Source organism: Amblyomma mixtum, chromosome 4 (genome assembly GCF_055824585.1).
Source record: "Amblyomma mixtum isolate Tamu chromosome 4, ASM5582458v1, whole genome shotgun sequence".
In the NCBI taxonomy this organism is placed as follows: domain Eukaryota; kingdom Metazoa; phylum Arthropoda; class Arachnida; order Ixodida; family Ixodidae; genus Amblyomma; species Amblyomma mixtum.
This window is the reverse complement of record NC_143015.1, coordinates 159,089,780-159,117,284: the sequence shown is the minus strand read 5'-3', so window position 1 is coordinate 159,117,284 and position 27,505 is coordinate 159,089,780. Positions and strand designations below refer to the sequence as shown.

General features: G+C 50.1%; 1 protein-coding gene across 2 annotated transcripts in view; it reads right to left on the bottom strand.

Annotated features, from left to right (window-relative positions):
- Cen (cerebellar degeneration-related protein 2-like) overlaps positions 1–27,505 on the bottom strand; it is a 174,571-nt gene that overhangs the window by 94,006 nt on the left and 53,060 nt on the right. Inside the window, exon 1 of one of the 2 annotated variants that reach the window (XM_089541078.1) lies at positions 5,793–7,038. The exons of the other annotated variant lie outside the window; for it this stretch is intronic. Coding sequence (XP_089397204.1) covers positions 5,793–5,844 — 52 coding nt within the window. The 5' untranslated portion in view covers positions 5,845–7,038. Of the gene's footprint in view, positions 1–5,792; positions 7,039–27,505 lie in introns of those variants that run through there. 2 annotated transcript variants of the gene reach the window in all.

Sequence of the window (27,505 nt, the reverse complement as noted above, 5' to 3'; positions counted from 1 at the left end):
TTGAAAAAGTTTGGTCCCAAGAAAAATTGTCCATAATCCGAGTCGTCCATATTAACGGGGGTCGTACTAACGGGGCACGACTGTACAGCGTCCTTTAAACGCACAATCTGCCAAAAGTATTAGGCTCCATGGTTTTTTTCTCAGTCGTATATTAAAGCTATTACGTCAGCTCTCAAGCTTGAATCTCTATACGGTGAGGAGAACCCCCTGTCCTCGCATTCAATTACATATCAATTACAAAATACATATCTTTCTCACAATCACGTCCGTCGAGGCATAAACACGCACGCACGATAACAGAATACTCATGCCATAACGACACGCTCATGTATATTCCTACTTTCCCCTCGTGATCAGAGAATGGAATCGCCTTGATCCCTCAATCTAACTGCAGCCACATTATCTCAGTTCACGTCACGGACAGAATCCTCATCAATTAACCAATAATGCAGTTTCACTTACATACTCAACCGCCTCTCAAAACTTAATTAGATTGTTAATTAATCGTGAAGAAAGTCTCTTTGTTTTTGTTTTCTTTCCGCTCCTGTGGTCCCATGTGCTCTAATTGAATTCCTTATGGCAATGCTCCACCCGACTCCTAGACATGTATTTTTCTTTTTCCTTGCTAATGTTTACCTTTTCTTTTATTTTGCTTGTTCCTTTCTGTTCACCTGTGTTTAATTTGTATTCACTTTTTTTTTTGAATTCCAGAGTGTACTGCTCAAATTTTTATCATGTTTGTCATTTTTGTTCGCCCACCTGCTATGGTCCCTGATGGGACTGGCAGTATTGTAAATAAATAAATAAAATTAACTTTTTGATCTTTAGGAAAGACGTGAGGGCTCTACTATACGAATGAGAAGCAAACCATGCAGCCTGGTTACTTTTGGCACAGACTACGTATATGTTCCGTCGTCACAACTCGTTCACAGCGGAGTCGCTACCCCAGCTGCGTGTCAGGCTGTGTGTGGACGTGTGGAACAGCTCACGTACTAGCGGAAGCTATACGAGGCGAGATCTTCCGCGCAAGTGTGCCGCTCTGAGCTCCCGCGATTCGCATATGCCTATCGCCGACGTCCGTAAACCGTCGGCTCGCGTCGGTATATCTTCCACTGCGCTGCGAACAAGTTCCCAGACGGAATGTCTAAAGCCAACGGCAGAGTCCCGGCACACGCAACCTATAGGATCGGTCGCAAAGCACGCGCGCTGATTCAATCTCGCCGGCCGCGATCGGGAGCGCCTGTTTGGTAGCCCAGGAGGCTGTACGCAGGTGGACCGCTGGAAATCGTTACGATAGAGCGAACACAGTGAAAGAGGAAGAAGAAGAAGAAGAAGAAAGACGGGATTCGATCTCGAGCCCAAGCACGCCGTCGGCCGATTAACCCCGGAAAGCGGATTATAGGGGGGAGGATTAGTACAAGGAGGAGAACAAGAAAGAGGAGAAAAGAGAGATAAAGAGCGGCTGAGAGAAAAGGAAGAGAAACTCGCAGAAGGACGCGCAGTCGCACGCTCGTGATGGCCTCATCTGTTCTTCGCTTCGCTTCCGGGAAAGAAAAAGAAGCAGCCGGGAGGTGGAAAAGAAGCGAGCCTCTTTTCTTCACGCCAGCTTCGCGGCTTCCTCGCGCTCACGCTGACGAGTTCTCGGCAGGGATGCCCAAGCGGGTTGTTGCCTGCATTGTCACACCCGCCGGGGTGGTTCAGTGGTTACGGCGTTCGGCTACTGAACCGGAGTACCCGGGTTAGAAACCGGCCGCAGCGGCCATGTTTCGATGAAGGCGAAACGCAAAAAAGGCGCCCGTGTGCTGTGCGATGTCAGTGCGCGCTAAAGATCCCCGCGTGGTCGACGGTGGCTCAGTGGTTACAGCGTTCGGCTACTGAGCCGGAGTACCAGGGTTCGAACTCGACCGCAGCGGCCATGTTTCGATAGAGGCGAAACGCAAAAAGGCGCCCGTGTACTGTACGATGTCAGTGCACGTTAAAGATCCCCACGTGGTCGACGGTGGCTCGGTGGTTACAGCGTTCGGCTACTGAGCCGGAGTAGTAGGGTTCGAACGCGGCCGCAGCGGCCATGTTTTGATGAAGGCGAAACATGTGCTGTGCGATGTAAGTGCACGTTAAAGATCCCCAGGTGGTCGAAATTATTCCGGAGACCTCCACTGCGGCACCTCTTTCTCTCTGTCTTTCACTCCCACCTTCTTCCCTTCACCCACGGCGCGGTTGAGGTCTCCACCAAGAAGTCAGAGAGTTACTCCGCCTTTCATTTCCTCAGAACCAGATTTCAATATCCCTGCATTGTCACGTGGCTCGCGTCTGACACGTGACCATGGACCTTTGAATCAACCGTGGCTTCACTGGACGAGGCGACCTCTTACCGCTTTCGGAGGCTAAGAAAGGTCACATTGTCTAAACCTGAAAGCCTGTTGTGCGTAAGTGGTGCAGGCTGGGGCTTATTATTCTCAAGTCTTTTTAGGGTAACCCCAAACTACCAATAGCTTCAACTGGAGCCCCAAGAATGCGACAAAAGTGTCATGCACAGCGTAGCTATAAGTAAACTAACGCTCTCTGACAACAGCAGGAGTGACTTGAGAAGCTTCTCAAAAGCGCTGAATAGCAGCGCTCTGCCTGCTCTGTTGACTATACGTGATTCTGCGTAATGTGTGACGACTTTTCTTCGTGGTAAAGAAAAGTCAACTCAGTAGACGAATGCATTGAAAGGGTATCCGCAAAGTGGTGTAGGTTTCAATTAGGGAGTAATTACTCTCTAGTGCCCACCCAAGCGCAGCCATACGGAAAAAAAAAGGAAAGCTGCAGAGCTTTCCTTTGTAGCCGTATGGCTGCGCTTGGGTGCACCCTAGCCAGCATTTACTCCCTAACTGAAACCCCATTCTTAAGTCTAGCCGCCGCGGTGGCTCAGTGGTTACGGCACTCGACTGCTGACCCGAAAGACGCTGATTCGATCCCGGCCGCGGCGGACGAATTTCGATGGAGGCGATATTCTAAGAGGCCCGTGTGCTGTGCGATATCAGTGCACGTTAAAGAACCCCAGGTGGTCGAAATTTCCGGAGCCCTCCACTAAGGCGTCTCTCATAGCCTTAGGCGCTTTGGGACGTTAAACCACGTAAACAAACAATTAAGATTCTCAAGTCCTTACTTCTACACCGCGAAAGATGGAGACAAAAGTAAACAAGGCGAGACAAACACGACGCTGTAGACATATGGAATCGAACCAACTCGTCCAACTTTTTGTTCTCTTCAGTCCTAAAGATGATTGGAGCATGTCAGGGAAGTCACAGAGAAGGCTTCAGAAAAAATTTGAATCCCTTACTTTTCAATGTACCCTGAAGTGTCGGTGCCCCTTCGCAAGCTGCTGGGAGGGTAATGGATGTTAAAATACTACAGGAGTCGGCAGCAAGAATAACCGCCGCTCATCACAATGCGGCCCGCATACGAACCTACGACCTAGCCCCAGTGGAACGCCGCAGTCAGAATTAGGCGTTACTGGCGGGTCTTTCAAAAGCAGTGTATGATTAGCCGGGAGAAACCCTTACAAAAAAAGTTTTAGACAGTCTACAGAGTGTCTATAGACAAACCCTAGAAAACAGTCTATAGGCAATACAAATGTCATGGACAGTCTATAGACAATCTATAGATTTATGGCCATACACTTTTAGTGGAGTTTTGGCTATAGAGAGACTACACACTATCAGTAGACAAAAAGCAATATCTATAGGAAGTCAATAGAGTCAATAAGAAGTCTAGAGACCATTTAAAGAAGAGCCGAGATTTCTTTTTCGCTCAATTTCCCGCCTTCAAAAACGAGTTAAGCTAACAAGCGATCAAGCCGTTACCAAACGCTACCGAGGGCTCAAACCAAGAGCGCCGTCGGCGTCTGAATGACGGACAACAACCGGCCGTTGAGCTCGCACACAGCTGCACGGAACTAACGAGACACCGCGCGTAAGCGCAGGCGTGACAATCCGAGCTCCCAGCCACGTGCGCAACTGCGGAGCGCGCAAAAAAAAAGAAAGACGAACGAAGACGACGCCAGAAGGTGTGCAGAGAGCATCGGTACACGCAGTTTCCGCGCTGCCGAACTCGCTCGCTTAGCGCCGTTCTCTCCGTGAAACGGGAGCGCAAGCCGAAAGAAAGCACCGCTTTTGTTAGACGTTTCGCAAGCTTTCTCTCCCGTGTTCTCGAGCAGGTGCGCGGTTACGCCGGCAGTGGGTTGGAGAACTCCGCTCAGAAGAAGAATAGATGTCGCACAACGAGATAAGATGCTTGCATCTCGCAGCCGGCGTCTACTGCGAAGCGAGGGCCGAAAGTTGCCTCTTAATCATCCGCTCTTATCGCGAAGTATTACGAGTGCCGTCCTCCCCTTGACATTCCTCTCCTGCAGTGCAACCCGTGAAGGAGCATGGCAGCTGCAGAAGCGTGCGAAGAATTCGACGCATGTCGCGACACCGCGTAAACAACGTTTACAGCCTCGTAGCTCTACCGCATCAACAAACAGCTTCGGTTCGACGAACGCGTGTGTACCGTAGCTCCCGTATTATACCGTCATGTTGCAACGTTTGCCGAAACGTCTAGCGAGGACTAAAAACGTTGGGTGAAGCAAATTTACGACTATTCCTTCGCTTGTAGTACGCAACTGCGTTCTCTGCTATATGCTGTACCTGCACAAAGTTTTTGCCATTTGTATATTTGAGCACAGCCAGTTTGTGTCAACTGCAAAATAAGGGGAAGAACATATACGTGTTATCGCTAACACGGCATCAATAAACATGACATGTCTATAAACATGACACCAAAAGGCGTTGTTACAGTTCCCATCTGACGATCAGTCGGTCGTCGAGCTAGAAACCCGCCGAGGCCTCGAACACCGGTTCAGCTCATTAAATTCAATGCCGCGACGAAAGCTGCGCCTCGAAGCCTATGTGCTGTAAACCCGTGAGTGTTGAGCATCGAGTGCTCATGTTAACGAATTTCGTATTTACACAATGTCGCCTGAATTTATATTAACTGGCTGTGACATGTTACTCAGGTGGAGAGAACCTGAGCGCGAAATGAAAAAAGACGGAGAAGCAAGAGAGACAGTGCCCGTCCGTCTCTACTTTTTGTATGCCTCTCTTTAGGCATCGTCTTGTTCACTGAGAAAATCATCTCCACCCGAATGCAGTCGAACCTCGATATAACGAAACCGTTTATAATGAAATTATGGATATAACGAATGAACGACGATTCCCCTTGTGAGCCTCTCTTTCCAGCATCGTCTTGTACCCCTGAATTATACATCTCCACCCGATTACAGTCGAACCTCGATATAACGAAACCGTTTAAAACGAAATAATGGATATAACGAATGAATGACGATTCCCCTTGTATGCCTCTCTTTCCAGCATCGTCTTGTTTCCCCTGAAATATATCTCCTCCCGAATAGTCGAACCTCGATATAGCTAAACCGTTTATAAAGAAATAATGGATACAACGAATGAATGACAATTTGCCTTGTCTGCCTCTCTTTCCAGCATTATCTTGTTTCCCCTGAACTACATCTCCACCCGAATACAGTCGAACCTCGATATAAAGAAACCGTTTATAAAGAAATAATGGATATAACGAATGAATGACGATTTTTTTTGGAAGCTCGGTCAACATGGGCCATAACGAAGTAGTAAACGGGCCTCTTCAACTTCGTTATAACGAGTTTCAACTTAGTGTATTAGACGCTACTGCGCTCCAGCAAAACACATCCACAGAGATCACCCTCCCGCCCCCGTGTAGTAATATCTTACTGGTAGAGTCGTCGTCCTGGTTGTAGTAGAGGTAGCGGAAGACAGAATCCATGGCCTCTTCTTTCCTCGTGCAGCCCACGGACAAGCAAACACACTCCACCCACACTGTTTTCCAGACGCCGCTGTTTCCGCCTAAGATTTAAATAATCACCACAAGGAAGCGCACCCACATTAGATGCAAGTTCCACAGTCACGACCCTCGTTCTACCAGTGAGGGCCCACCAGTGATCAGAGCGCGAAGAAACACGGAGCACAGCCGCAAGAGATTCGACGAACGGCGATGAGGCGGCGTCGCCGCGAGGGTCTTCGGTGGTCAAATAACATTCTTCGCACTGGGCAAGAAGACGACCACCCGCCGGAAGTCTCGTGGAACAACCTCAACAAGAACAAATTGACGTCTAAGGCGATATCGTCACTGTGTCCACAGTGACGAGGCTAGGCGTCGAACCAAAGGAGGTTCGCGATGTGCCGTAGTCCTGGAATCAACGCATCCGACGGCCGTGAAGCGTCGTGCTGGCTAAGATCCTGGAGGTCACCGGCCTTTTCATCAACACCACGCGGGCGTCGAAGTCGAACCTTACGCTGCCTCGTTAAAGTGCTTGCTCGTGGACCGGAACGTCACCTTCGGCCTCCCATATGAATGTGTACACCACCACGCATCGCAGACGCAGCCACTCAAACGGACGCCCAGCGCCTGTCACTAAAAGCACCACCACCCGTGTTGCCGAAACGTCACTTCAAATAGCGTCGACGGGGCCGCACCCGCCTAGCACACAGTTGACGGTGGCGAGCGGCGCCGCTCGTAGGCGGAAGCAAACACAGTCCGTTCTTCCGGAAGAGACAGTTATGTCACATACGTCGTCCCACTTCCGCTCAGTGCCCGTTGACACGAAGTCAACCACCCGTTCCTTCTTCCTTCCTTGGGTCACGGGGAAGCGGTGACGGTCCTATCGGACGACGAGTGAATATCCGGCGATGACATCTGCAGGATATCTGAGGTTAAGCAATCCTCGAGGTTAACTCCACAAACCCTTGAGGTAGACACCGTAAGTCCGAGGCAGGCCGCCAGAGCGTAGAACGTATCCGAGCGAATCAACTCCGTGGGCAGGTAAGGGCGCAAAATTCCGATCGGCCACGCCTCCTCCGAACCACCAGCTCTCTCTTCCAGGGTTAGAAGATGAAAAGAACTCGCGGATGCTGCAGCGCTTTCAGTTACCGTGCCGCGAAGTGCGAGACACCACACACCGACCAGCAGCGCAACAAGAACATACACGCCGGTCGACGAATGAAGAACTCCGTACGACGGACAGCAACACGACACCGAGACGACGACAGGCGGGCCCACAGGAGACGCTGGCAGTAGCGACAAGCCGATCAGTGCCGCACGCCTCAGAACAAGCGAAAGACAACACGTGCTTCGCCCATCGTCCCTATCGCACAGGGAGCAACGGTCCCGCGTATCCGGGAGGACACGGAGGAGGTAGACGCGTGTCGGGCCAGTGACGATCAACGTGCTCGTTGCAGAGCAGTCGGAACACGCGGGCAACCCCGAAGACGCGGCTTCTGTATACAGATGGTCGGTCGCCGTCGGCGGCGGCGACAGCTGGGAGGATTTGCGTCGCTCCTACTACCCCCTGCAGCGGCTGCAGTGCACGGCACTCACCGGCAAGGAGAGGACGCGACTGAGCGTGAGCATCGACGGCGTACGGACACTCGGCGACGGCTGGGTGAGGGGGTGAGACGGGTTTGAGAGAGGGAAATGCGGGAAAGGGGCACGGAACGTGTTGCGGGGCGATGATGGGTGAGGAGGTGGCCGCGTTGGTGGCGACGATGCTACGGAGATCGGACTCTTCCTTCGTATTTACCGTTGGAGGAGGCTCGTAACGGCGAGCAGATATGCACGCCGCGATGGAACAGATGCGCGGCGAGAGAGAGGACTGGGGGTGATGGAGAAAGGGGGAAACCGGTTAGGTGCGTTCCCGACGCGAGCGTGGTCGGTTCGCGCTGCGTGCACGCACTTTCTCGCGCACACCGCGTCGAAGGAGGCACGTGAGAGCATTCGTGAGGCCGACCGAATTCACGCGACCGCCGCGCCCGAGGACTGTTTGCTTGTGCTGCGTTCGGTGAACCGTGCGGGTGAAAGGTATGCACAGCAGTCGGAGAGGGGGGAAAACAGTCAGCGCTGCGAGTATACGGGCAGCACGGCTCCGCCCGATACTTCCGCACAAGTGGCGCGAAAATGCCGATGCAAACGAAGCGTGACGGCAAAAGGGCGCCGCAGAATCTGAACTCGCGATCGGCCGATCCGAAATGTATTACCTCAGCGCCATCGATTAAACACCCAAATACTGCTCCATAGCACCTTCCTTCCGGACCTCTGTGTAGCTATTCAGTGATAGATGCACACACTGCTCGCTATCAGACGCATATACAGCTAGAGTGATACATATACAGCTATTGCATATACATGCATATACGCATATACAGCTATATACAGACGCATATACAGCTATTGCAGTGATAAAAACGTAAGCTCTCACTTATCACTGCAGCACGGTTTGGTGCAAACGGCGATCAGTGACCATATACATCCCCACCACCCGTCGGGAAAAATATGCGCGATACCAAGACTGGGGAGATGTTTTCGACTGACTCAGATACACCCACGAAATGCGATTGAGATACGGGCGCAGTTACGGGCTGGAATCAAAAAGGCACATTTCGTGACAATATACATTTTTAGAATACCGGAGGCTTATTAGCGTAGACGTATACAGGTTTAACAGACGCCTTCCGTGAACGCCCAATGGCCCCGCCTGGCTCCATCCATACCACTGAGCGTGCGCAGAAAGCGTCCGGTAAACCGGTATACGTATTCGCTAATATGTCTCCAGTATGCTAAAGACGTCCAATGACTGAGTAAAACGTCGCATTAAACCGTGGGGTGGAGTGTCTGATGCTGACTGGCCGACACAGCGAGAACAGTGGAACGAAATCTGCAGTTAACGATTGTAAACAGTTCCTTAGACTAACCGAATGTAGAGACTGAGGTTCCAGACATATTATGCATGTTACAGTTTTGAGACTGAAATGTCGACACACATCTTCGGTGCTCAATTCAGTGAGACCGCATCAGTGACTCACGCATCTCTGACATTGCTTAGCCCCACATAACTGTGTGTTGTGTGTGTTATGATAAGTGGCTCGAGGTGTACGTGTGTGTTATGTCAGTGCGTTCAGCGTGTGTATTCCCAGCTGCCCAAGACCGACGTTGTCTTTCACGGCACCGCACGTTTCTCGACCAACAACCGCTCTTCCGTCGATATATACAAGTGTGCACACACCATGGATGACAGAGTCAACACACCGAGCGACAGGCGACGTGACGGCCAATTTCCGCCGTCCAGCAGTGTTGCAAGCAAAGCCCTTCTCACGCGAGAGGCGTATATCTGTGCGTACACAAAGCCGTTGTGTACAAAATACACGCTCGCCGTGTACATACAAACCGAAGCGCCAGCACAGGCCAGGACTAAGGGTTCACCGAGAGAGACCTCTGTCCACGCACCTTAACACGTTCGCATATCGAGGCAACCAGAGATAATAAATGTGAATAAGCGAAACTACGTGAAGAAACTCTCTGTACTCTAACGCAATACCGTATCAAACGCCTTCCTCGTTTCTCGTCCCCCCCCCCCCCTCTACCACAGAAGATACCGCAGGACAACTCGAACGCGTGGCCAATCGCGCCCGCCATTGCAACACACACGGGTCAGTGGAGCACCATAACCCCGAGACTCTGCCAGCCAAGATTCATGAAAGCGGGTCTCCTCTTCGTATATACGTACACAGGTGCTTTGGAAGCAACGGCCCAGACCCCCCGCCGACACGATCGTGTGTCCGAGTGCTCCTTCGGCATTCACGGAGGGAGAATCAATGCCGAAACAGAACCACCAAAGAAGACCGTGGAAGTGTGCGTCCAACCGTGCGCGAGAGCCGATCGCCGTCCAATATATTGCGTGGCCCGAGGCAGCGTTCGTTCCTGCATTAATGACTCGCGGGCGAGCGCCGTCCACTCCCGCGTACGTACACGTACGCACACATACACATGGTTGTGTGTAACGCAGTCTAAGCGATCGCAGCGGGCTTCTAGAGCAGGCATATACTGTATGAAAGGAAGAAACGCGTCGGACATGCGGACGAGCAGCTGGGAGGGAGGTATACGGCCGGAGAAAGTCGTGCACATGCGGCCCTAGGCACGTCGTGCGGGCAGCGAAAGGAAAGGGAAATAAGAAGAAGAGAAAGAAAAGCGGCGCGAGGCTCGGGAATATATACTACACGACTCTGCGACCGCCGATATATACTATATCCTCAGTCTCACCGTAGTAGCGTGCAGTGTGCGTGGAAGCTGAGGAGCCTTCTCCGTGTAAGGCCAATCAGGAGGTGCCGATCACCGCAGAGATGTCGGTGCACGTGAGAACGCAACACGTGATTGGACGGAAAGATAAACGGTGACTGTCGTGCGGCCGAAATATTTTGTCTATATAGAAACACAGCCGCCCGCGTTGGTTAAGTTGTTATGACGCTCGGCTGTGCTGACCCGGAAGTCGCGGGTTCGATCCCAGCTGCGCCGACCGAATTTCGATCATCATCAGCCTGACTACACCCACTGCAGGGCAAAGGCCTCTCCCATGTCTCTCCAATTAACCCTGTCCTTCGCCAGTTGCCGCCACTGTATCCCCGCAAACTTCTTAATCTCATCCGCCCACCTAACTTTCTGCCGTCCCCTGCTACGTTTGCTTTCTCTTGGAATCCACTCCGTTACCCTTAAGGACCAGCGGTTATCTTGCCTTCGCATTACATGCCCTGCCCAAGCCCATTTCTTCCTCTTGATTTCAACTAAGATGTCATTAACCCGCGTTTGTTCCCTCACCCACTCCGCCCGCTTTCGATCTCGATGGAGGCGAAACTCGATGGAGGCGAAACTCGATGGCAAATTTCGATGGAGGCGAAATTTCGATGGAGGCGAAACTCTAGAGGCCCGTGTACTGTGCGATGTCGGTGCACGTTAAAGAACCACTGGTGGTCGAAACTTCCGGAGCCCTTCACTGCGGCGTGCCTCATAGCCTTAGTCGCTTTGGGACGTTAAACACCCCATAGACCGTATAGAAACACCGGTGCCGACCAATCAGCAAGCATATGCACCCGTTTTCGAGTGCGTAAAGTTTAGTGAAATCGGCGCCAGATTTAATGGCTAGCAAAAGTTTCACACCTTCCACACACAGACACAAGCTGGTGAGATTGTCGCCGCAATAAAAACGGGACAAAAAGACGAGGAATACGACAACCCCGACTGCTCGGTTCGTGATTGTTCTTGAGCTCCAGCAACACCAATTATATAGATTAGCAACGAGCGTTCCCTTAGAAAAAAAATTTTTAGACAGTCTATAGACTGTACATAGACTTCTGTCTATAAAGTCTGTAGACTCTCCATTGACAAATCCTACAGAAAAGTCTATAGACAATACAAATGCTATAGACAGTCTATAGGCAATCTATAGCTTTATGGCCACACACGTTTAGCAGACTTTTGTCTATAGACAGGTTCGGTTCGGTTCATGGAGTTTAACGTCCCAAAGCGCCTCAGGCTATGAGAGACGCCGTAGTGGAGGGCTCCGGATATTTCGACCACCTGGGGTTCTTTAACGTGCAGTGACATCGCACAGTACAAGGGCTTCTAGAATGTCGCCTCCATCGATATTCGACTGCCGCGGACGGGATCGAACCCTCGTCTTTCGGGTCAGCAGCCGAGCACCATAACCACTGAGCCACCGCGGCGGCTTTCTCTATAGACAGTCTATGGTCTATGAATAGACAAAAATAAATATCTATAGGCGGGCGGGGCGGGTGAGCGCACAAACGCGGGTTAATGACATCCTAGTCGAAATCAAGAGGAAGAAATGGGCTTGGGCAGGGCACGTAATGCGAAGGCAAGATGGGAATGCAAGCGTGCAGGGGGCAGCAGAAAGTCAGATGGGCGGATGAGATTAAGAAGTTTGCGGGGATACAGTAGCCGCAACTGGCAAAGGACAGGGTTAATTGGGGAGACGTGGGAGAGGCCTTTGCCCTGCAGTGAGCGTAGTCATGCTGATGATGATGGTGATGATGATAGGAAGGCAATAGAGTCTATAATAAGTCTATAGACTATATATAGACCATTTTTATAAGGGTTGCGCGACTCCACACACACCTGCTGCATGCATCTAGCAGTCGGATGGAGCATATACTATATCTAGACATATCAGAGAGAGAGGGAGAGAGTCAGAAGCGCGCATCCTCGGGGCAAGGAGGGCTCGGCTTTTCCTCATTTCGCCGGGGCGAGCCAGCCAGCCAGAAGCGCAAAAACGCGCCGCCGGAGCCATTAGGGAAGAAAAAGAGAGAAGCGCTCTGCGCGCGCGTATAATGCGAAGGCGCCTCCTATTAAAAGACACGACCCCCGCTGACGTCAGTCTGGCCGCCGCGATGGGCTCCCGCAGCTGCTGTTTGCTCGAAGGCGAAAGCCACATCGTCCGACAAAAGAAATGCACGCGGGCTTCCTTCGCCGTCTCCTATGAAGTCTAGGTGTTGCTGCTCCTGCGCGCCCCGCGCTAAGTGACCGGGGTGAATTTAGAATCCAGAAGCAGCGGTCGACCGCGGCTCCCGCGGGTAATTACCGCCGCGGCTGACCAGGAATTATACTGTCCCGCGGCAACGTTGCGAGCCTCCTCGTCTCACGAGCAGTGCCAGAAGCTAGGAAAGTGGACGGCGAAATAGCGGCTTCACGCGGACAGGCCCAACGGGTAGAAGGACATTCCGCTGTGCCAAGAGACACGCTCCCTCACGGGGCGAGAACCATTCGTTGCCTTCTAAACAATACGCCGAGATGACCTCGCTTTGCGACCGTTAAACGAAGACCACAGTCATTGCCCGCCTGGAAAGGACACGTGAAGGTGTATAATACGCGTAAGTACGGCGGAGTTTTGTTGCGGTATAGGAAGCGCAAAACGGTCTTTATCGGCCTTACCAGCCTCGCTCGTGACCTGGACCGCGTGGCCACCCAGTGCTTAACTGCCCATCTCCAAAACCGTCGGGTTGGCTTAACAGGCGTCTCTGGCCGTCGGCAATGCGAGGACGGATCAAGCGCACCACAGTACGCAGGAAAGCCACACTCTAAACAGAAGGGGGTAAAAAGGGGAGTAAAGCTGTCGCTAGAGGACAGCTTACTCCCCTTTTTACTCCCATATAGGCGCATTAGCGTTCAGAGTGCACGTCGAACTGCGCCCGTACTACTCCTTCATTGTGTGAGCATGCACAGTTGCGCTCAATGGAAGTTTTCGAAAAGTATCCACACGCTCCAAATACTCCACACACCCAAGATAACCCGTCCCAAGAGCTGGGTTAAATGACACACGAGTTTACTCTCTCAGTAGAGAGTTTTAGCATAGCGGAGACTTACTAGCACAGACGTATACCGGATTACCCCCCGCCCACTGCGCACGCGCAGTAGAAGGGGCGGGGCCAAGTAAGTGAGGTCATAGCGCATGCGCACTAGGCGCCCGATAATACGGTATACGTCTACGATATGCTGAAAACTCTCTAATAAGGCAATGCTTTATCCGCAATTAACCACTGTGTGATTGCCCAGTGCCTTTTGTTTTTTTTGCTGAAGATAACTGGTGGCTTGTTTAATTCGTACCCTAAACGAACACCCCCTCCCCTACCATTTTTTTTTTCAAGGTCTCGTCAGCTCACACGCTGCCAGAGACTGCCCAGCAGCTTTCCCCAGCTTTGAAGCAAGCTGCCGAGGCGCCCCTTACCGCGCGCTTCAAGGACCAAGCCGGTTTCCGGTCCTGCTCTCGTCGGAGGGGGGAAATTGCGCCGCAAAGGACGATAAGACAGGCGGGGACACCACTGTGCACGAAACAGTCCCGTGACGCAACGCGCAGGCTCTCTCTTGTCCGGCATCGCAATGAACTGGGTGGACAGACACAAAGAAGCACGTGACCGCTCGCATGGCGAGCATTACCCGGTGCAAATACCAGTACCGCACCCGGTATACGCACGGCTTAGGTGTAGACGCTGTACGGACTGGCGACGGCGTGGATGCCAGCCAAATGGAGAGTGTAAGGGCGGAGGCTCAATTAGGTGCGTATATACGGACGACGTCGCAAACGGCGCCGCGCCCAGACGTAAACGTGTCCCGGTCGTAACAAAAAATAGCGGGGGTCTTGCGCGTTGGGAAAAGCACTTATGCAGATTAAGGGACGATACACCAGCGCGACCTACTGCCAAGCAAAACGAATTTCCAGCGACTATACGCCGGAAAGTGTCGGACGGGAACCTCATCACGCGCGCGTGGTTTTTTGTCACTACACTTATCAAAATCGTCTATAGACTGTCCTTAGACTTTCTATAGACTCTACCGCCTTCCTATAGACATTTATTCTTGTCTGTCCGTAGTCTATGTACATTCTATAGACAAATGTCTACTATAAAGTGTATGGCCATGAATCAATAGATTGTCTATAGACTGTCTATAAGGTTTGTGTAGCCTACCGACTAGTCTGTAGGATTTGTCTATAGAAAGTCTATACACTTAATAGACAAATAGACAACTTATAGACTGTCTAAAGAAATTTTATAATGATAAATAAAATGCTACGTCAAAGCTAATTGCACCAGTAGGCGAGAAAGTTTGCTACGATAAGCTCATATACTGTAAACACAAGTTAGCCTATATGGGAGTCCCTAGAACATTGACTAATAGGGACAGGATATACTGCCCAAGCCTCAGATCGAGTGCCCTTTCATCAAAAAAAAATTCAAACTACTTACTGTTGGCAAGGGAAGCAAGTTCCCACCTCAAAACATGCGAGGTCCTTACAGTTAACCACAAGATTTTAATCTCCTCTCATAGCTAACAAGGGCTTCGTTGTCACGTTTAAAAGACTCCTTGGTTTGATAACTGCATCAACTCAGTGTGCGCTTGAGTTAGGGATATGCTTCCGTTGACAACAGTATTATTCCGCATTTTTTAGCCATGAAAACCTACCCGGTGCTTTAGGCAGAATACTCTGCGCTTCGCACTCGGGACACCCAGGCATGACACCAAAACAGCGAACCGATCTAATGATCCACAAAACGTCTCGCTTTAGAAATATGAGAGGCTGTGCTTATAAAATTGTCGATAGACAGTCTATAGACTTCTTATGGACTCTATTGTCTTCCTGTAGATATTTCGTTTTGTCCATTCATAGTCAATAGACTACCCCGCCGCGGTGGTTCAGTGGTTACGGCGCTCGGCTGCTGACCCGAAAGACGCGGGTTCGATCCCGGCCGCGGCGACCGAATTTCGATGAAGGCGAAATTCTAGAGGCCCGTGTGCTGTGCAGTGTCAGTGCACGTCTAAAGAGCCCCAGTTTGTCGAAATTTCCGGAGCCCTTCACTACGGCGTCCCTCATAGCCTGAGTTGCTTTGGGACGTAAATCTATAGATTGTCTACAGACTGTTTACAGCATTTGTATCGCCTATAGAGTGTTCTTTAAGACTTGTCTATAGAGACTCTACAGACTTTATAAACAGAAGCCTATGGACAGTCTATAGACTTTCTAAGGAAAATTTTCAAAGGGTGCATCAGGATGTCCGGACTACACGGCTCTCGGCGTCGCCACCAGCTGGAGGTGGTAGTGGCGGAAAGCGTCTATTGAGGACACATGCACGGGCTGACTCATGCCGATCTTGCTCGTCCTCACTGCGTCCAGCGCGAAGTAAAACTGGCTGCCTCCACGTTCCACCGGCATTTCGCGAGCGCTTCAAGTCGGCTCAGCCTAAATGAGACACCAGGAAAATTTGCGCGCACACGTCCGCAGTGATCGACAATGAAGCAGCCCGGCCCGAAACAACGCGGTCACTACCGAGAGCAGCCTCGATCCCAGTTGGCCGACGTCCAGCAAGCAAAGCATTGATGCTCAAAGAAACACACGGCCGGACCCTTCTCAGATTCGGTGCACGCCTGACAAGCGGGAGGCGGCGGGAGGGGGGGGGGGGGGGGGATACAGCCGTTCCGCACGGCCGCAGCGGCGGAGAACAGAACCGGCAATATAATATATCGGTATTAGCTGCTGGAGGAATTGCCGGCACGTGTAGGACAGACGTGCGCTGCATGAAGCGGAGGAGATGAGAGTCACTGAAGGGGCTTCCAGAGAATAAGCGCGCAGTAGAAGTAGCCGCGCAACAGTATAACCGCGTGCGTGCCGCCGCCGCGCAGCGGCCGCAGCCCAAAGCGAGGGCTAATAATAGCGCCACGGGACGCGTGGGCCTTTTTGTGCGCGCCGACGGCGATTAGCGAAAGACGCACATCGTCACCTGTGCCCGGGGAAAGAAAGTCCCGACAGGTCGATACGCCTTCCTCGTAGCCGTTTCCTGCCAAGCGCGGTCGTATGAGCGCTGTCCAGCGTAAGGCATGCGCCGTAGCGTAGCGCACATCCTATACTGCATAGCGTACTCGCATGGCATACCGCATAAAGCACCCCCCTACAGCAGTGATTAGCACAGTGTACCGCATACTGTGCCGCACAGGCATACCGCGCAGCACACTGCATAGTGCACGTGCATCAAATTCCGCATAATGTACCACTATAACGTGTACAACATACAGCTGCACAGAGTCGCACAGTGTACAACATAGTGTACCGCATGGTGTACCACAGCAAGCCGCATAGTGTGCCGCAGCACAACATAGTGCACCGCATAGTGTACCGCACAGCGTTCCGCATAGTGTGTCGCACAGTGTACAACGTAGTGTACCACACAGCATTCCACATGCTGTGTCACACACTGTAAAGCATAGTGTACCGCATGGTGTACCGCGCAGCATTCCATATAGTGTGCCACACACTGTACTGCATAGTGTACCGCATGGTGTACCGCGCAGCATTCCACATAGTCTGTCACACACTGTACAGCATAGTGCACCGCATGGTGTACCGCGCAGCATTCCACATAGTGTGCCAACACACTGTACTGCATAGTGTACCACACGGTGTACCGCGCAGCATTCCATATAGTGTGCCGCACAGTGTACAACATAATGTACCGCGTAGCAAACTGCACAGCGCACCGCGCAACATGCTGCACTGTGTCACACAGTGTAGCCAGGCAAAGCTAACGCAGCAGTACCTGTAAGTGTGCGACAGAACAACACTGAATGGGTTGGTCAAAAATGTAAACGACACTTAAGAGCACTAAGTTAATGACTTGACTGCGCTGGACTCATGAATAAAAAAAGTTACGGGCTCAGTGTATGTTCCCGTATAAATATGACAAACGCTCTTACAATAGCACAGTTCACCTTTTTAAAAATCCGCATCAAGCTTCAGAGTATTTCGATAGCGGAACCGCGTTGCGTTTACATTTCGCCGCAGTTTGGGGCACACGAGCGACAGCACGGTACATACAGCCGCGCACAGTATAACCTGCAACGCATCGGCGAAGACCGTATAATGTGGATTGCGCCTTATAGCAAATGAATGCCCACTGAGCTCGCGAGCATCTGCAGGCGGCTTTTGCAAATGCATACATTTTCATCAACACTGGGCTCTCGCTGCTCTGTCAAGGAAGTTCCGCCACTTTATACCCGCTGAAAGTTACATTAAGCGGGATTGTATACGTTAAAAATTAGAATCTCTGAAGCTCAAGGCAGTGCCTCATGACCGGTGGCGCCCCATGAAATGAACGAAGCAAGGCGGTACAGCACAGTCGTCCCTAAAAAGAACCTTAGGTAAACGCATATAGAAGAACAAACGCCGTTTTCTTTTGGAACATGTTCAGTGACCTGTGACCTTCATCACACACACAGCAGTTCCTGTCCGACTCAACTTGTCAATACTAGTCGCACAGGAACGCTCCGTCCCGATCATCATACAAAGCGCATTGTCCTGGCGTTAAAACGCGGCGTCAAGCAACCTTGTGCGTATACACAATCAGACGCTGTGCACGGTTCGTTAGGCGCTACACGGTTCATCAAAATTGTGATACACAATGGCCTTCACTCGCCTCAGTGAGTATGTCTAACATCCAAGCGTGGTCCGGACGCACTACGCTTGAGGGCGTACTGCCGCATGTCTGACAGGGGGAGAATTTTTATTAATAGAACTTAATAGACCTAATAGAACTTAATAATAGAACTTGATAGAATAATATAACTTAATAGAACTTAACTTGGCCAAAGCAACACAGTGGGCTTCTATGAAGTGCGCCGTAGAGGGGGGGGGGGCTAATTTTTTTATACCACCCGGAGTTTTTGAACGGGCACGAATCCACTTCTCTTGCAAGTGGATTCCAAGAGAAGGCAAGCGTAGCAGGGGGCGGCAGAAAGTTAGGTGGGCGGATGAGATTAAGAAGTTTCCGAGAATACGGTGGCCGCAGCTGGCGAAGGACAGGGTTAATAGGAGAGACATGGGAGAGGCCTTTGCCCTGCAGTGGGCGCAGTCAGGCTGATGATGATGATGACGCACCCGCACCTCGTGCGCAAGAAAGGAGACCATTTTTTTCTCCCATAGACTATACGTTACAAACTCATAGCGTGCGGTATTTGCTCGACGTATAGCGCGAACACACGCGCGGTTTCTGCCGGCGTTACGGCGCTCTCTCTCTCAGCTTTCGCCGTCGGCAGCGGGCGGTCATCGGCGTGCAGGGGGGAAAAGGTTGACGACCAACAAATCGGTCCCTTCTCCCCGGAGGCGCAGCAATTAAAGGCGCCCACCCGATAGCGCGCTGGGGAAAAGGAGGCTACTCCATCAATCCCCCATGCACGGCGGGTGCCTGAGCTGGTGCCGCTGAGCACGCTGACGCCACTGGGCTCTAATACGCGACACTTATCGCCCACCCCGGGCGAGTCACGGCGCGCACGTACCGCGTTAGCGCGGAATTAAGGAACGCTGGCTCCGCCCTGCCTGTTGCCAACTTGTGTGATAGAAATACACAAAGGCCCCAAGCAGCACTCGTAATTGGCCCAATACTGGAAATGTATTGGTAAAGGCCGGTACGAAGGACCAGTGTGAAACCATTTATTTCCAATATTGGGCCGTTTTCCTCTGCAGCTTGGTAGCAGAACTAATCAGCCCAGTACTGGAGATATACTGGCAAAAGTCCGGTCCTACTACATAGAGCCACAGTGAAGCCATTCAATCCCAATATTTGGCCAGTTGTGCTGCTTGGGGTCCCTCTTCTTCTAGGACGAAGAAGCCAAGTCGGTAAGTGTACCACAGCTGGGAAAAAAACAGCGCTGACACGAGGGAAAAAGAAATAAGAAGACAACAGGACCGGCGCTGACTATCAAGTGAAAAGTTTATTAGAAACATCACGCAATATATACTCCATCGACAACCAAGAGCGCATGGCAACACCACAGACCATAGTGATACATCAATCACCTGGATCACGATACTTCAGTTCACAGTCATGAACTGTTACAACAGTTCAGGAGGAGAAATTCGAGGCCCGTGTACTGTGCGATGTCAGTGCACGTTAGAGAACCCCAGGTGGTCGAAATTTCCGGAGCCCTTCACTATGGCGTCTCTCATAGCCTGAGTCGCTTTGGGACGTTAAACCCCATAAACCAAACCAAACCCAATTCATGACTGTGAACTAAAGCATCTTAATTCAGGTGACTGATATATCACTATAACCTGTGGTGTTGCCATGTGCTCTTGGTTGTCAATGGAGTATACATTGCGTGTTGTTTCTAATAAACTTTCAGTTGATAGTCAGCGCCGGTCCTGTTGTCTTCTTATTACTTTGTCCCTCGTCTCAGCGCAGTTTTTTTTTTCCCCCAGCAGTATGTACCAACTAGCTCAACTCTCCGTTTTATTGAAGTGTACGACCCGCCGCGGTGGCTCGGTCGCTTCGGTACTCAGCTGCTGAGTATATACCCAGGCAGCACAACAACATTGGCCGAACGTCGCGCAAGTGTTGGAAAAACTTGGCACGAACATCGGTCCTACACTGGCATTTGGGCCGAGCGCTACCACTTCACACATTGGCCTTACTTTCATGCCAGTTTTGGGCCAACGCTCGGCCGATCAAGCGGCCAACGCAGTCCCGATGTTCGTTCTGCAGCATGGACCAGCAAAGGTCTCATACTGGCATCCAACTTTCAAACATTGGTAGCCAAGTTTCAAACATTGGTAGCCAGCTTTCGAATAGTGGTTTCCAGCTTTCGAATATTGGCATCCAGCTTTCGAATAATGGTTTCCAGCTTTCGAATAATGGCATCCAGCTTTCGAACGCTGGCACATGCAATTAACCCACTCGCCAATGACCGGCACTGTGGATAGATGTACATACATAACATTCTACCTAGCAAATATTCATAAATGAGGGTGCGAAAGAATTCCAGAAAAAAGACCCGTTTATTGCTTTGAGTTACAAGAATCACGCTTCTAGCGCACACAGGATGGTTTGCGCTACCACCAGCCACCCTGGGGAGTAAAGAAAAGGGGCCCAAGAGCATGGTGGCAGAGGCTGTGGGAAAACAATTTATTTTCAAGTTTGGTGAGTGCCGATCAGGTTGCACAAAGCATCTCGGCAAGCTGCTGCGGCACGGCTAAGGCATCCAAAAAGCGCTCAACGGAGCTGTCCTCCAGTGAACTGATCAGTCATATCCGAAGTAATCGTTGCACTCCACTTGCAAGGGGGCTGCTGGACTGCATTCAAACAAATTCCTCGTCCAGTTCTTGCACGATGGCCTCACGAAGTGCCAAGCCTGCAAAGAGATGCATGATGTCATGGTAAGTTGAATTATGGCCATCACAGAACAAAAACAAACATAACAAAGATAACACCGAATTTTGTGAAACACAGTAATCGTGAAGACACTAGCAACATATTTTACAGGATAATTTTTAATTTATTCTTAAGAACCAGCCCCACACTAGTTGCACAAAGTGGAATTTAATTTACTAAACTTCCCTTACACCAAATGGTTTAATTTAGTTTAATGCGTCGTGTCGCACTCCCAGTAAATATATTCAATGCGAGATAAGGAAATTAATGTGATATTGAAAACAGATTAATGTATTATTTTGTTTTAATATCATAACTTGTGTCTCTAAATTGCGAGGTAATTTTTTATTCCAGTAAATATGCACAGGTTGTAGCGTCTCTTCCACATGGACGTCAAAACAACATTTTTGATTAGTTTTATTTAATGGGGTCAAAAATGCGGCTTGCGACTTTTGACGAAATACGCTGAACGCAAGGAACTCAGGGCACCTTTGTTTTACCTTAGTTGCTTCGCATGCATGCTATAGTTGGATTCGAAACTGCAACTTGAAAACCACACAAAAATACTAGTCTGATAGTCCAGAGTAATGCCCTTTTTCATTGCGAGAGAACTTGGGCAAAAGCTTTAACCAGTAATTGCGGATTTTCTATTGAGTCTGCAAGAGTAGAAGGCAAAAAGAAACACTACGGAAGTATTACACATATCCTTACCAACTAGTCTGCAGTGGAAAATTAATTAAGCGGTTCTGATTTCCGTCGTGCATAAGCGGTAAAGGACATATTCCCGAATGCATCCTATCTCAAGTCATATGAGTTCAAACCCGCTGTTAGCCAAAGTAGTGAATCTTTAGTGAGTTCATCTCACCAAAGACGAAAAATTAAATTCTCACCATTCGGCCACAATTCCACTGCGCACGACGTCAAGCAAGCCATTTCGCAATGAGAGTGGGTACACAGAAGTCGTCCTCGTGCTTTTTGGCTCGCTCTCTTCTCCTGCCGAAAAAATAAAGGCGCATGTAGTCAAAGCAACATTTACTACAAAAACCACTTTAACTTCCAGACGTATATCAAGATAAAAGAGTTTTAGTACTTACAAAAGATCTTGCAGGCGGTACGAACAGCGTCGGAGCTCTCCTAATATATGAGTGTGGCTTTTCGCGTGCGCAGACTATGAACGGTGCTAGCTCGAGTGTGCATGCATTTTCGTCGCGTTGGTTTGCACGTGGTTGAGCTCCGCCGTGCAGTCAAGAATGTCTTATTGTGATGAGTCGCGCGGTTCCAAGACGAGCAGTGGAGACGATGGTGTGGGGGGTGGGGGGTTGGCTGGAGGGGAGAGAGGAATTTTCCTTTACACAGGTTTTGCGGTTCCGAGAAAAGTCCTCGAGCTGAAAGGTGGAGACAGGGAGGTGGAGGAACAGCGAAGCGCGTAGCTGCGCGCGAGGGAAAACAGGTTTGAGAAAGTGACAACCAGAAAGAAAAAATAGCGCTTCGCGGGGGGGGTGTTAGCCCGCTACCTGGAAAAGGGCACGGCCGGGAGAACAGGTGGGGAGATATTGGACTTGAAGACTTGAAAGAGAAAGGGAAAGAGGCCAAAACACGTGAAAAGGGTTTGGAATTTTTGGAGAATGAGTCACATGGCCACAGGCAGTACAGAAAGGAATATCTACAAGAGAGAAGTGGATGGGAAACACGGAAGCGTCAAAGTATTGCTACAAAGCTGCAGCAAAAGCCTGAAAATTTTGAAGTGAAAAACTTGGAGCTTCAAGATGCATTTCGCCAAAACGACTTGAGACACTCGCGTATTTTGTGGGGCCGTATGATGTGGCTTCTGTTAGTTCAAGATAGCTTAAAATGTTACCACATAATAACAAAAATATAAAGCAAAAAAAAATATCCAAGCAGAATGCGCGCTCTTTCATAGTTTCATGTACCGTACATGCGCCAAACAAGCTAGGTTAACATGCGTCTAACGCCAGTTGTCAGTCCATTTATTCAGTGGTCGTCGAAGAATCCTCAAATTGTTTGTTGGTGTGGAAGTTTCGCGCAAAAAAGCAAAAACAAACAAAGGCATGTTGAATTCTGGTTCGCAACTACTTTCGACGGTTTTCATCAATAAAGGTCATGTTCGAAAGAAAAAAAAAACTTGCGAGTAAATATGCAAGGACGTGAGCAAGAGCTATATTGCCCCCAATGCAAATTACGCAACAGAAGAATAAAATGGTCAAAAACAACAATTTCCAACACAACGATTTGCAGAAAAGGAAGGAAATAGCAAATCAGAAAACACGGGAAAGGCGCAATCACAGGGCACGACGTAGGGAAGCGTAGGAATCGCTTAGCACGTGTCTGCGTGCGTTTATGAAGCACCCGCCTAATATTTCACGAGCGCAACGCATAATTCAAAATTACGAGGCGACTGCTTCGTTTCTGGACGTTGCCAAAACTGAGCACAATTTCGGTTTAGCGAATGCACTTGCGCTAATCTATTATGTTTGTATCGCGATCTCCCTGAAGCAGACACCAGCTGCGCACTGCGGCAGTGAATTCCTAGAGCGAATAAAAAAAAGTGATTTTTTATTCCAAAAATTTAATAAAATGAAACTTATTTCATTTTTGTTGAAGGCACCTGTTCACAATTTTTGTTGAAGGCGTCTCGGATGTAATCAGAACGTTAATTCTGATCAACAGGACTTCGATCGCAATTCTAAACGTATTATTGCTGCTCACTGCGCAACCAGAGTGCAGTTTTTCCAACGGAATCATGGGTAGCTTTGCTCACAAACTGCAAAAGTGTTCGCTTAAAATATAATAATAAATAAAACCAAATCTTTGAACTCGCATGTTTTAGCGCGTTCGAAAATTATGAACTGCCGATATGGTACTCGACAATAAAATTAATTTTGAACCCATTTTAATGGATGACACAATGTTTACCAACGTTTGCCAGTATACTTTGAACACTGGATAAGCGGTGGTAATCCTAGGCCAATATAGCCAGCTCCCGGAAATGGCATAGCCAATTCTGGCAAAGAGTGGAACAACACTGGCTAACATGGCCCATGATAGCCATGATTCGATGATGGCACAGCCAGCAATGGCAAACAGTGGGGCAATCCTGGCTAACCTGGCCCATGATAGCCAGGATCTAATGAGGGCTCAGCCAATACTGGTAAAGCGACGGACAACCAGGGCCATTGTTGGATGTGCTAAGGAGTGGCACAACCAATATCGGATGCTCACTGGCAACTCTGGGCCTAGTTAGGGCCACGCTTTGCCAGTGGATTTCCAATATTGGCCCGCCGTCGTGTGCTACCTGGGTATATGGTCGCGGCTTCGAACCCTGCCACGATGGCCATGTCCCCAGCAGTACCGCTAATCGGTCCAATATTGGAGATGTATCGGCAAAGGCCGGTTCTACGAAGGACCACAGTGAAACCATGCGCTTACAATAAAGTGCCGATTGCCTTGCAGCTTGAGACGTTCGCCACGATGGTGTTGTGAAGGTGTAGGTTGCGCAACTATGGGATGAACCACGAAGAAAAGACACAGAGACACACACAAGCGCTTGTGTGTGTCTCTGTGTCTTTTCTTCGTGGTTCGTCCCGTGGTTGCGCAACCTACACCTTCACAACATCACAAATGATTTAAATCATAAACATATCCAACTTGAAAAGGTGACGTTCAAAACACTCCGCCGGTATTTCAGCATGTACTAGGACACTTCGCTTGCCATTCCTGTTCACTCTGTCACATTGTTGTTTACCCTGACTGTACCGCTTGTCTGTATTCACTTTGATTTGAATTTTATTTGAAGCAAAAATGTGCTTAATTTATCTGTTACTTTCGCTAAACTCATTGCCATCGCACATGAATGTTCCATTGCTTTTGTAAGTGCTTTCTAGCTTCATTCTAACACATTTTCTGTATAATTTTATGTAGTTCTTATGAGTGATTGTAATTGCAGATGTTTTCATGTTTTGTTCTATTTTCTTTTTGGATGAGACATGCCGTTTCATTGCGCCTATGATGCTGTCAAGTGTATAGGGGGGCCTCCGGCTTTGTCAAGCTGTCGCTTGTGACAGCTTTTACTGCGGGTCTCCCGCGCCATGTATTCATTTGGCGCAAATAAAACCATTATTATATTATTATTATTAAGTTGTACTGAAACGCCACGATGGCGCTAGGCCAGCTTCTGGGACATTAGACACTAAACGATTTTGCTCGCTCTGAACCTCGGGATAAGTGTCTTCGCACTAAAAGTGCCCGTGTGCTGGCACACCGGTGCCCACTGAATAAAATATTTTGTTGTAGAAATTATCGCACAGCCTCCCACCGCAGCACAGCACGCGCATGCATGCAGTGCTTCTGAAGGCGTAAAACCCGCCGGACAAAATTAAAAACTTGGGTGATAAAGTTTACTTCAAGAGTATGACGCGAAAGCGTTAAAGGGTCCTTATACAGTCACTTCGGGGTCTCCTGGCACATCCATTCGCAGATATCGGCACGCTTGTTGCCACCACATACTCCCTTCCTACACATCATCGTCCACCTTATTGGTGACGCTATTTAGTGAACCTAATTAACTAATTGTTCCTGTAATGTAATTCGTCTACTGCATGGTATGAGGTGCTTGTACAAGGGCTCCATCTATACCGCTGAACGAACGTTCCTCGGTGGTGTAGAAGTATAGCGTACTTGGCTCTCGACCCAAAGGACGACGGTTCGATTGAGCTTGACCCCCGTTCTCATTCTCAGCGAAACTGCTCTTCTACGTCACAGCCCTTTCGACCGCCGCCGCGGTGGCTCAGTGGCTATGGTGCTCGGCTGCTGGCCCGAAAGACGCGGGTTCGATCCCGATCGCGGCGGTTGAATTTCTTTAGAGGAGAAATTCGAGGCCCGTGTACTGTGCGATGTCAGTGCACGTTAAGGAACCCCAGGTGGTCGAAATTTCCGGAGCCCTCCACTAGGGCGTCTCTCATAGCCTTAGTCGCTTTGGGACGTTAAACCCCATAAACCAACCAAACCAGCCCTTTCGACCAACCAGGATTTTCCGGTCACGCCGACACCGGGATTTCCGCCGAACAGGAACTTTAACGCTATTGTGTCAAAACTACCCCGCATATAGAAACACTCAGTTGGCCAGCACTGGAGGGTACACTCTAAGCAGAAAGGTGTAAAAAGGGAGTAAAGTTGTCCTCCAACACGCACCCCTTTAAGGGAAAAGCCTTTAATGCCTTCTCGTTGTCGACAGAAGATTTACCAGCAGAGGTGTCACGCTTTTTCTAGTCACACCAGAAAGAAAATCTTTGTGCACGATGGGATAACCGAGCGTGCTAATACTCCCTGCCAACGCATACGTAGTTCTCCTTGTCTAGGACGCTGGAGAGTGTTTGCAGAAAGGCGCCGAATCAGACGGGTGCCTCCCAAACGCCCTCCAGTGTCTCCTGCATTTAAGATTCACAAACAATTGTGTACTCAATTAACGTCACGCCACACACACACATCACAACTACACATCAGTGACACAAGCAGCAACACTGCGCTAAACGCTTTCGCCTCACCGCACTTTAGGTCAAAAAAGTGGCCCCCTGAATTTTTTATAGAAGGGTGTGCCTTTTTTACTCTCATATAGGCGTATTCATGTTCACAGTCCACGGTTCGAACCTAAAACCCCGACTTCATAGGCACCACGAACTATCGATGTAAAAACTAACGCTACGGAGTGGGGGCAGGCACAAACGGTGCCTGTATTCGCGTTGTTACGGCACATAGCTACTCCTACCAGCAGCCACCGGTCCTGTTTCTCTCGCACTTGTTTCTCCAACGCGCGAAAGCGCCCCACACACACGGCGACGCTCGCTGGCGTCGACCCGGCTCCTGCGCCCAACTTTCCTACATGGCTCTGTCGCAGTCTTTGGTGACACCGTCGCCTAGGGGAACAGCAGCGCCTAATGGAGCACCACTGGCCGTGATGAACAGCGAGGCTGGGAACGAACGCTTTTCGGGCGCAGCGCCCTTAGCTAAACGGTGGCCCCCCGCAGAAGCGGAGAGCACACTCCGCGCCGAGCGGAGGCCCTCTTCGCATCGAAGAAGGCGCAGACAGGGCCGGAGATAAGGACAACCCAGAAGACGGGAGCGCACGGCCGTCAAAAGAGGGACTGCGTGCCATTCATCGCCGCCTCGCTTATCAGGCGCACGCGACGCAGATAAGAAAGCCGAATCGAGGTGACCCTCTCGTCCACTGGACGTGTCTCTCCAGCGTCTCGCAATCTTGAGTGGGTCTAAGAGGACAATAGAGTGAAGGGGCTTCTTTCTCAATCGCTTTTTGTAGCGGCTATTATAACGCCAGATCTCCTGGGGTACACACAGGGAAGCAGTGCCTACTACTGGGCGCGGCTTTCGACGAGCGCTTATGCAAGGCAGCGGCTTTGACAACGGCTATTAAGTATACGGGAACGAGAAGAGCATATCTTGACCTACGCACTGACAAGCAGCGAGAGACAGAAAGTATAGGATAGGGTGCGGCGCATTCTGCACTTCCTCCTGTAATGTTCCGGGTTCGACTAGTATCGCGCGTATATCTGCACTGTAGAACAACGGTTACCCACTGGGAAAAAGTAAGGTGCACTGAATCCATCACCATCATCAGCCTGACTATGCCCCCTGCAGGGCAAAGGCCTCTCGCATGTCTCTCCAATTAACAGGACTGTCCTTTGAAAGTTGCGGCCACCGTGTCCCCGCAAACTTCTGAACCTCATCCGCCCACCTGACTTTCTGCCACCCCCTGCTACGCTTGCCTTCTGAATTCACAGACATAAAAAAAAAATAAAAACAAGCATAAAATTTTTAAGTGGAACATATACACTATGAGATACATGGGGAACGCCGTATAG